At 45.9% G+C, this 10,950-nt stretch overlaps 1 protein-coding gene across 2 annotated transcripts in view; it reads left to right on the top strand.

Annotated features, from left to right (window-relative positions):
• The window catches only part of TfAP-2 (transcription factor AP-2), a 194,570-nt gene extending 184,582 nt beyond the window's left edge, over positions 1 to 9,988 (top strand). For both annotated transcript variants that reach the window (XM_089551718.1, XM_089551717.1), the window contains exon 7: positions 1,317 to 9,988. In XM_089551718.1, the coding sequence (XP_089407844.1) occupies positions 1,317 to 1,599 (283 nt within the window). In that variant the 3' untranslated portion in view covers positions 1,600 to 9,988. The remainder of the gene's footprint in view (positions 1 to 1,316) is intronic.
• The last annotated feature ends 962 nt before the right edge of the window (positions 9,989 to 10,950 follow it).

Raw genomic sequence — 10,950 nt, forward strand, 5'->3', positions numbered from 1 at the left:
GGTCATAGTGGAATCTTACGACGTATCAAAAAACTGTGTTCATAAACAATCTCTCGTTGAAAAATGCGCTCGTTCAGAATTTTTGGGTATGCAAAAATTACTAAATTGGAACACTAAATTTTGGATTTCTATTTCCTTGAACAAAAATTGGGTGCCCCCTTTAGCCGTATTGCACATGAAGTCTGAGTAAGAATTTTCAGCTGCAAATTTTACTGAAAGGACGGCTGTAAAAATGTTAACAGGTCCTAACCACCTCTTGTAATGCATCGTTCAAGACACCAATCTGTTCTTGCTCCTTTTGTCCGCTGTGAAAAGAAGAGTTCCGGTGTTCCGTGTTTTTTGTCATTGTCTTGCTTGTCTTTTAATGCAGTGTGAATACCTAATACAGTATGATAAGAGGACTCGCTTGGGCAGGTTCTTTTGATTGTCTCAAGTTAACAGCCAGTGGTTTCTTTTTGATGCTACTGCATCTTTGCTAGGACTGACATCAACTTCTGTAGATACATTTGAGCGAATAGAAAGAGAAATAAGCATTTTATTTGAGGGCATAATTGGAGCTCTCAGTAAATCTTGCGCCTGGTTGACGAAGGCGGGCTAGACCTCTAGCTTATACAGGGTGTTCCGTATTTATCTGTCTGGGTTGTAAAAAATTATCCTGCGCAAACCAATGGCCTATTTCTGCTCCAGCACAGACCACAGAGTAGCTTGTGACAGTCTGCATTTTCCGATAAATAATTCAACATCGGAACTTGCCTGTACTGCCCAGAAACAGCGAAAAACTGGAGTCGTCTGCGCGCAGAATTTTTTCACCGAGGCGATTGCGATAGCCGAATGGAGAGGTTGCGCCATCTGGCGCACAGTGAGACAATCAATATCCCTGCTCGGAGGTGCAGTACGTCTCGAATACCCCAGATGGCGCAGCCTGTCAAATCTGCTGCTGTGCTCGCCTAAACGAAAATTCTCCGCGCGGACGAGTGCAGTTTTTCGCAGATTCCAGGCAATTCGGGCAAGTTCCGAAGTTTAAATTATTTACCGAAAAACGAAGACTATCATAAGCTACCCTACGGTCCGCTGGAGCACAAGCAGGCAAGTAGTTTGCGCGGGATAATTTTTTACAACCCAGACAGATAAATACGGAACGCCCTGTACAGCCAGACACTTCATGAAGGGGGTGATGTGGAGGGACGAAGGGTGTGGAGAGGGCGACAGTATAGGAGAAAAGGCCGTGTTGTAGGGTGCGTAGAACTGAAGGAACAGCAATGGGCTCCTGTTTCACGACGCTTTATAACCTAGTTCCCGTTCCTGTTGCCTTGCAGGGGTATGGTAAAAGAGTTCGTGGACTTGCTGAACCAGGACCGGTCCCCGCTGTGCAACACGCGGCCCCAGAACATCCTCGAGCCCAACATACAGCGCCACCTGACGCACTTCTCGCTCATCACACACGGCTTCGGCAGCCCGGCCATCGTGGCCGCCCTGACGGCCGTGCAGAACTTCCTGAACGAGTCGGTCAAGTACCTCGAGAAGCAGATCAACAGCTACCCCGGTGGCGCCGCCCACCTGGGCTCCGTAGACCCCAAGAAAGAAGATGCAAAGAAGTAGGCCGCCGCTGCCGCCGACGACCGTCCGTAGCCGAAGCCGCTTCGTGTGGCTACCCCGCCTCGCCCCTGCGACACAGCCTGCGGATAGTAGCCGCGAGAGAAGCATTCGAAACGCCGCGCTGTCTGGTTTACAGGCTCTGGGAAATGGTGAATGCAGTCTGTGGGCCCTTGCTGACCTCACGCAACCTTCAGCTGTGAAGCAATATGAAAGGAATAATTACCTACTATTCCGTACATATCCTTTGCGCTACTGGCTGCCACTTGAATCATAGTAAAATACCTTCAGGGATACATCGATAAGATACAAATTATTTAGTTTCCTGCGCTTAATTTAGGAAGGAAGATATCAATTGCCTTTTCGCGACCAAGTTGTTGAGGATACTTGTCCGTGGATGCCGCTAGCATGAATGTTGAGCTTTCGCAGGACAATTGAAGTACCTATGAAGTTTATTTAAGTTGCAGATAGCACCACCGACTGGAAAAGTCTACTGGGAAGGAACACATGAGCTCGGGGGAACATGATTGCCTGATTACTACATGGAATCTTCCAGGCGTCAAGATAAACGTAACGCCTGGGAAGATGACACTGATACAGATGCGGTGGTAGGTCTATACTACCGCGTTAACGCTGGTTGCCCGTAGCGCCAGTAGTGCGGTTGTTTGCACCAAGATTACCAAGATTACCAGAAAATTTACAGGCTAATATTCATGATGTGCAACGCGCGAATGAGTATGGCGGATTCCGCAGAATCAAACCGATGTAGGTGTCTGTGCACGGCCTGCGCATTCATGACCTGACTTCTCCCAGTCGACATTATGTGCCATAGCACCACTTCCCAGAGTCTGCAGCCGACCGTGGTGGACCGGAAAATTTTCCCCGGCTTCTCTACGACGAACGCCAAGACTTCTCCTGTGATGTGCGTTAAGTGCAGATCGCTTGATGTCTGCCTGCCTGCTTGCCGCCACTGATGGCGCTGATGTTGTGGTTAGTTGGAGGACGTAAAAACAGGAGGACGCGCAGAACAGGCCCTCTCGCTTACACAGTGCGCGAAACTCCTGTTTCTTGAGAAGTCAGAACAACAAAATGAATATCGGAATCATCTTTTAATAACAAGCTAAATTCACTCCACAGAAATCAAATCAGTTTGACACAATCTTTAGTTGACTCCAAGCAGCATGTCGTTAAGCGATGAGCAGGAAGTTTTCCTTTCTGTGAAGTTTTTCTTACCTGAAATGCATGACCTTGATTCTCTGATCAATACGACCACAAAAATTGATTTCTATTATACTTGGCTTGGTTTTAAAAACTGTTCGTTTCTTTCAGAGAGAGGCGTCTATTCTTATTACATTATTTCAGTGGCCTCAAAATGACCACCCTTACCAGAAATCTAAAATACGTTTGCATTTTTGCGGCCTAGCAACAGAAATATCATGCGCCTAGAATCTGTAGTACTTTTTAATATACGTTTTCAGGCTCGTCGGTAACAGTAACACATCTAAAGCACAAAAGTTTTCAGCATACAGCTAGCACCTACCCAGCGAAGAATTCGTCAGCAACACACGCAACAACAGTGCAAGCACCAGTACCAGTGGCAGTAGCAAATGCAGCAGAGTGCGCGAGGCTGGTGGCGCCCTCTGTCGTTGCGCCGTAGAGTCACTATTGCACCGTACCGCTTCAGTGCTGTGATAACCAACAATCGGGCAATGGGGCCGGGACATGTGCGGCAGGAACAGTGACGTGTGTGGGGCCCCGCTTCGGACCATGAGGCGGCGTGCCGTGTGGGACCCTCGTTTCAGCGCGCGACCTCTTCTTCTGTCTTCTCTCTTCGCGTCCCCACGTAATGGACAGCGGCCGTCTTTACCCCAGACGTGAGCCAAGACTGCAGTCACCTCCGAGCCATTATACAGTGTGTCGGAAGTTTTTTTTTTTCCCCTCAAGTCCGGAGGGGCCGTCTTCGGGGCCACAGGGCGCAGAGACCTGTGGCGTCCTCATCTCCTCCTGGGTGCCATATGTGTACATGTCATGGACGTCCCTGCGGTCACGTGCCACAGCCATCGGACCCCGCCCGCCATTGAGTCTTCGTTGGGGGTCCCTCGCCAGCGACTGGAGGGCGAGGTCTCCACCACGAAGCCTGCTGCGGGGGTCGGAAGCTCAAATTGTTGCCAAAGCGAGAATTCTCGCCCGTTTGACCCACGGACACAGATTGAATCTGCATCCCTTGCCGTGAATCTTCTTTTTAATTTTTTTTTCTTTGCCCTATAGTCTGTCGTTTGTCGGCCGATGGTTGGTCAAGTGTGGCTCTCTTGTACTCGCCTGAACTCTTCAACTTCTCCTTCTTCACCTTCTTCGATGTGTTCTCGTCACTCTGCAAACTCTTCCCTCTCTGTCTTCTCAGTGTGTTTCTCAAGGTGGGCTTCCGGATGCCAGAACGGGGAAAAAGTTTGTTTTACGCTCAAGGTAGCACATATTGAGACTCCTACTTTCACATAATGGCCCTAGTTATTCACCAGTCTGTTTACGTCCATGTCAAAACTTTACAGATCAAGCTTGGACAAAGATTCGGGCGGCTAAGTAGACGGGAAATAATATATTAGCAAATCTTTAAACTGTGGAATTGGAATGTAGAAAAAAAAAGACTTTTTTGTGCGCTCTTTGCCGTGTTCACTTTTTTCGCAAGATGTGGTCCCCTCTAGGGAGTGCACAGAAAACTGGTTAAAAAGAAATTCTTGCAAATGGCGTAGCCGCGCTCCGCTTCCACGATATGCCAACTGTGCATGTGAAGTGGCAGGAGTGTGCTTGAAGTTGTCCTCGTCAGTCACTTAATCTCGTCGCCAACACGAACTGCGCATGCGCGATAAAAGGTGGCGGTTAGCTTTCAACCAGTGGAGCTCGGAAGAGTGCAGAGGAGGAGACGGGCGCATGCGCAGAGCGACCGTTTAAATCAGACGAATTGACAACAGAGTTCAGCCTAATGTGTTAAAGGGCTACTGAAGCGGTTTTAAAATTCGTTGAGTTTAAGGTTGCCGAATGTGCGAAAAGTGCAGGTAAAGCCTGCAAAATCGTTTTGCTCTAGCATTTGAAATGGTGGCGTAATCGCCGAATAAAGTCGTCGTCGGCGTTCAGGCTTCTCCGTAGTGCACAGCGACGGGCAGAGGCCCCGATAATGACGTCACGTATCACGGCACTACGTTTCCAGCGAAGAAACGGTTATTCCATGAAAGAAAACCGACGCCATCGAAGGTGAAGCTCACGATGCATTGTTTGGCGCCATCTGACGACGCACAGCAGCATGCAGGCGTAAGCAGCGGGCATCTGAAATTTGGGCAACAATGACGTCACTGCCGAGTTTCGCCGCACTCCTCCAACGTGGTGAGAAGAAACCTAAACATCATCCTGGTTTTAATCGATGATTATGACACCATTCAAAATGCTAGTGCAAAAATACTTTTCATGGTTCATCTAGATGCTTGAGAGATCCGAATTCTGGAATAAACCCGAATTCTCAAAAAACCGTTTCAGCTTCCCTTTAACGAAGAGATGCGCTCTAACTAGGGCATATCAACCGGGGTTGACGTCTTGTGGTACACTTTATTTACAATCTCCGAGATACTTCTTAAAGCACCCGTTCTGGCTTATGGAATCGCCACCTCCAGCGCCCTATGGCAAACTGAAGGCAATAATTATCAAGCAATGCACTTCTTGCGTGTTGTACGTAGTGGCTGTGTGAAATGTCTCCTCACAGTGCTGTACCATACACGAACGACGAGTGATAGCAAAGGGAGGAAATGAAGGCACGTCTTTCCTTTCTGTCGCTTAAGTCACAGTATTTATGTCGCCAACGTTTTCAACGGCGCGACAGTTGCTCATTAGATGCTGAATTAATTCTCATCTTGATGTCGCTGTGCAAGAAATATTGTAGGGCGGTGCGAAACGCATATATTTATTGGTGAAACACTGTGTTCATATCTTTTTTTTTATTGTCCTGTTACCCTTGAATCTTCAGCACTATTTTTATGTCTTCTTTCAAGGCATGCTTTTTTGTTTTTCGTGGTTTTGCCTTTGTTTCAGAAAATATTTTTGTGTTCTATAAATACCCAAGGTGCAATACATGTTTAATGAATGCATGGCCGTACAGTCGACGTAGCCACGCTATGCGCTATATTTTTTTAGTTTTTTTCCTCTGCTTTCACTCGCTCATACAACTGTTGCTGGCAACCTTTGAAAGTTTTCATTTCAGCGCTTCATATTCACATAAGGCGGCAGCCAGTATTTTTTTCCTTTTGCCACGTCCGAATTGCATTTTATTTTGAATTTTAATAATGCAAACTACCTCAGTCGCCGCCCTAAATTGTCGGAAACCTTTGGTGGCTTTTAAATTTAGAAGGCTTGGATAAACTAGTGCATTTAGTGACACACTTTACAATGTTCACACATCACTTTATGCGCTGAACGCATGCTTTAAGCTTTGCAGCATGGTACTCCTCTCTTTCATCCACTTGTGGTCGATGCATCACAGCTGGAAATCTTTCACAGCATTCGCTTCATTTTTGTTCAATGCCACTTCATTGAATCGAGAACTTTCTGAATTTACGACCACTTTATTTGAACTTCTGAAGGCTGCTACGGATATCGTAATGTTCTGTAATCGCATTTTTCTAGCTGTCTTCAGCTGCAAGAAAACTTGAGCCAGTTTGCTTAACTGTTTAGAAGCATGCCGCGGTGGCGCATTGACAAAGATTTTGCGCTTTATTTTCTTGCGACAGCTTTGTATCAAGGCTTAATACCAAATTTGTTCAAAGTGCTCCGCCTCCACGGTGGTGCTAATCTGATCCCAATGACAAAGATACTTTTTTATCTTTTTTTTAAAGATCATAGCAGCAGTGTCGCATGGTATACCAAATCTGCTATAGTATTGCACAGTACATCATAACACTGATTTGCTTCCCACCAAAGAATATGATGTGGTCAGCTTCGCTCTTCAGGCAGCTGTTAAACAGCCGCTAGGTCTTTTTCCTTTAATTCGTGTTTCAACCGCATGCCATGCTTTAAAAACATATCTTCAGTGCTTGTATATTTTAACATACCACAGCATATAGGCTGTCTCAGCGTGCCGCAATCTTTGTGTAAATATTACCTGTATATACGAGGAATGCTTCTGTCAAGATTTTAATCCATTAGCTGCTTTCATCTACTCTGATATCCAGTTCGCAGCCATTTTTTTTTCACGGCGTCTCTTAAAATCATTAGAGAGGTATTATTTAAGGAATGCTCAATGCCCTGCATTTACTTTTTCTTTAATTTTTGTCTGGATAGGTACAGTTGCTCTCAAGATATATAATGCGTTTGGACGTGTGAGTGAATGTACATACGAGGAGCACAGAACAGTGGCGATTTTATGTTAACGCAGTATTATTGTCATACCGTATTTAGACGACAGAACAATCAGCCTCCCTTGCCTCTAACAAACAGGCTTTGTCGGATCCAATATCTGTTGTGTTTTTTTTTATCTGCGTCGCCTTGCAGATCTTCCGCCGCACACGTTTTTACGATTCGGAAAAGTCATACGCATCTGTATTAAGTGAGACATACTCATCCTGTACTCTTACTCATTTTCTTCTTTTACTTTTTTCTACGTAACGTTCAGCCGGCTGGGTTACAACTTGCTCAATGAACTGAAAAACTGCTGATTAGCTGCTCTGTAACGTCTCATTTCGTGCTTCACGAACAAGCTAACTAAGCTTCCTGCGTCTGCCCAATGGGCATTGGAAGTCCCATGGACGTCCTGCGGATGTTTAGGATGTCTGCAGGACGTCCATGGGAGGTTCAGTGCCCATCGGGTGGTTTTCGTTTCTTTGTGTGCGTGTGTGTGCAGAAGCAACTCGGGAAAACGTTAAGCCTTTCCCGCCAGCCTTCGTCTCACCTTTCTCAAACTTGAGTTACGCCCCACGCGAGTGTTGACGACAGGCTTCAATTACAATGCGTTACTCGTCACATTTGTCACCTTAAGCACAGGGCTGAGTCTCGAGGCGTTCCGGGAAGTCTTCTCAGCCTTGTCCTAAGTTGCCGTCTTGGCAACGACCCAGACTGCGTGCAATCGCTTCTCCCGTTCTCTTCGCGCGTTTTCATCTATCGGTGGCCTCTTCGTCAATCGGTATTCCTACGAAGCAGCAGTAATTTACATATCAATCCTCTCACGAAAGATTCTAGTCGGTAAAGAAGTACCACTTGTGTGTGAGGTATTTTTTAGTCGTTGTTTTCAATCTCATACGACATCGCTTAGGGAGAACTCATGGCTGAGCTGGCTCATAAGGCGCGAACATCCGCCTTCTTTCAACGCAGATGCGTTGAGCAACGCTGGTCTTACATTCTGAGATACTTACTTCGACCAAAGTAGCGCGAGGAACTGAGAATTAGCAGCGATTGGCAACAACTTCTGTCGCTCTGTATTTAGATAAGGGTCTTTTAATCTGGTGTGTGTCATTTTCATCCTTAGTTGCAAGGTTATCTTGGTGCTTCTGCCTCCGCTCTTTTTTTGTTTCTGAACTGCAGATAGTTAGGTTTAGACTGGACGCGCGACATTGGCTAAATGCGATTTTACACTTTACTCAAACAATTATCCATGTAAGTTTAGTTCAGTGTACTATCGTGAGCAATGTAACAGGTGTGAAACTTTTTGCACAAATATGCGAATTTTCTGGTTATTTCTGCATTAAATTTGGTTGGTTGGTTTATGGGGTTTAACGTCCCGAAGCGACTAAGGCTATGAGAGACGCCGTAGTGGAGGGCTCCGGAAATTTCGACCACCTGGGGTTCTTTTACGTGCACTGACATCGCACAGTACACGGGCCTCTAGAATTTCTCCTCCAAAGAAATTCAACCGCCGCGGCCGGGATCGAACCCGCGTCTTTCGGGTCAGCAGCCGAGCACCATAACCACTGAGCCACCGCGGTGGCATTGCATTAAATTTCAGGACGACTTTTGGTTACTATACGCCAAGAGAAAGACTAGTTTGATAATAGAAAAAAAAACGCTGCTCGTCATGCATAATTATGAAGTAATTACTAAATAAACGCTCAGACTGTGTTCCCTATCTTATTGCTCACGACTGTACATGTGCAAGCATCTTTGAGATGCTTAGCATGCCCTGCTCCTCAAAACACTCCACATTGTTAGTCTTAATCAGTTTAGACTCAGCACATGCCAGATACCTTGTTTGATATTCTTTTCAGATAAGACCTACGCGTCAGTGTGTGCAGGAAATATATTCGGAAATAGAGACAACAGATGTAAAGGCAGCGCGGTACTGCCTCTCGTTTCTTGTCTTCTTTACTTCGAGAGGAGCCGTGCCTTTGATTCTTGTTCTCTATTGCACGTTTTCTTCTCTTTGCTAAGCATGATGTGTCTTCTTTCTATACTCTTCAGTTGACTGTTCCAAAGAGGGGGCTCTGCGCGCCGTTGTTTTCACCAATTTCACCAACAAGCTATTGTCAAAATTTGGTGAGGGATACCATGTGTCTCTGGGCCGCCCGTCGTCACTTCCTTACTAGGTAAATAAAGATAAAAAGAAATGGCAGAATAGCAAAATTCTAACGCGTTTACTGTTGCGATGTCAACGGAAACTGGACATCTTATGTTTTGTGTGCGTAGAATTGAGTTCCACAAGTGAAACTCGAACGTTTTTCTTGTTTTTGTTACTTTCTTTCGTTGGGAGGGGGGGGGGGATGCATTTTTTGCTGCCTGTCATCGCGTTCTGCTTATCCTTTTGTTTCATTCTGCAGTTTTCATTCTGCAACCAAAGCTAAAAACAATTAAAGGAATCGAATAGTTTGAGCAACTGCAGCTTCACTGTGGCAGTGGGGCTTGGTTATACGTCTTGGCGCCAAGAAAAGATGGACGGTGCATAAAAACTTTCTCCGTTTGGCAGTTTTGTTTTTTGCCACAAACATACAGCGATTAAGCAGCCTGGAACAAAAATGACAAAACCATTGTTGCTTACTTAAAAGAAAAAATCTAATGCTCAACAAAAATTAAAAAAAAACAGTGCGTTTACTCCTCATTAGAGAGTTTCGTGATAATGACTGGGGTTTCACCTTTTTATTTCTGGCCACTTTCTGAAAAGCATTCCTTTTTTGCTGTCGCCACCCCTTGCCTCTTGAGGAAAAGAAAAAAGGAAGAAACAAAACCGCATATTTTTTTCTTTATGCGTTTGTGTGCCCCCGTTTGGATATTTCAGCGCTGTCTATGAGAGACGTCTTCCCGCATGAGTGCTGCCCGTTTTTTATGACGATTATTATTTTTATGGAGCGCGTTTGGAGAAGAGATGTGTTTTACTTCAAGCGCTCTCGTCTTGTCATTGTGAGTAAAGTGACCGGCCTGTGGAAAAACACGCCTTTGTCTTGCTGTCTTATTTCTGCTCGCCACATCGCCCAACGACAGCCTCGAGCTGCTGTTCGGCTGATTGGGCTTCGCAGCTTCTCTTTCTCGTGGTTTTGCTGCAAAATTTATGGCAGAACTATCATCATCATCATCATCATCATCATCATGATCGACCGGTTAGATTCACTGTAGGGCGAAAACCTCTGCCGATCACCTCCAGTTAGCTCAAGAGTGAAATGGGGTATAGTAGAGTTAAATGATTAAAGTTAATGTGGTTGAGTACGATAGATGCAATGTAAGACGGTACAATCTCAACTTTAGACTGAAGGTTTACGCGAACAGACGAAGAATGTATGCCCGCTACACTGATGGAAGTGTCTGCGACGGACAAGTAAAATTATTGTGAAATGAAAATCAAAAGTAAATGCAAAAAAAAATTCCAGGGCGCCTCGTACGATTACTCGGAAGGGCACAAGGATTAACCATTTTTTCGATGGTCAAGCACAGCCGGCCAAGCACTGATAGTTTTATCGCGTAATACCAGTGCAGAGATCACTGGAATAGCTCCCGGTAGGCAGCTGTGCTTAACATGCGGGGCGGCCAAGACCGCCCTCATACCCTACCTGTGGGAATGCCCCCACCTATGCCAGTTCCCCCCATACTCAACCCATCTCCCTCCTCTGCGGTATGCTCAACACAGCTCACCAAACATGGCTAGTGGACAGAGCTTTCCGTAAAGCCCAGGCCCGTGGAGTCTTGGAGAAGTAGCAACCCACCCTTGAGGACCTTCTGTCCTTTTGTTAAGATAAAGTTCCTAAAGTTCCCACCCCACCCCGCAAGAGTGGGTAAGTAAAGGGACGGACATACAGGCTATGAAGTATGATGTATGGTGCTACGGCAGCTATCCACAACACGCGTTGGCAGAACATGGGGTCACAGCTGACGGCAGAAGCGGGCGAAAGACTTTCAGGTGAG

This window comes from Amblyomma mixtum, chromosome 7 (assembly GCF_055824585.1).
Source record: "Amblyomma mixtum isolate Tamu chromosome 7, ASM5582458v1, whole genome shotgun sequence".
NCBI classification, from domain to species: domain Eukaryota; kingdom Metazoa; phylum Arthropoda; class Arachnida; order Ixodida; family Ixodidae; genus Amblyomma; species Amblyomma mixtum.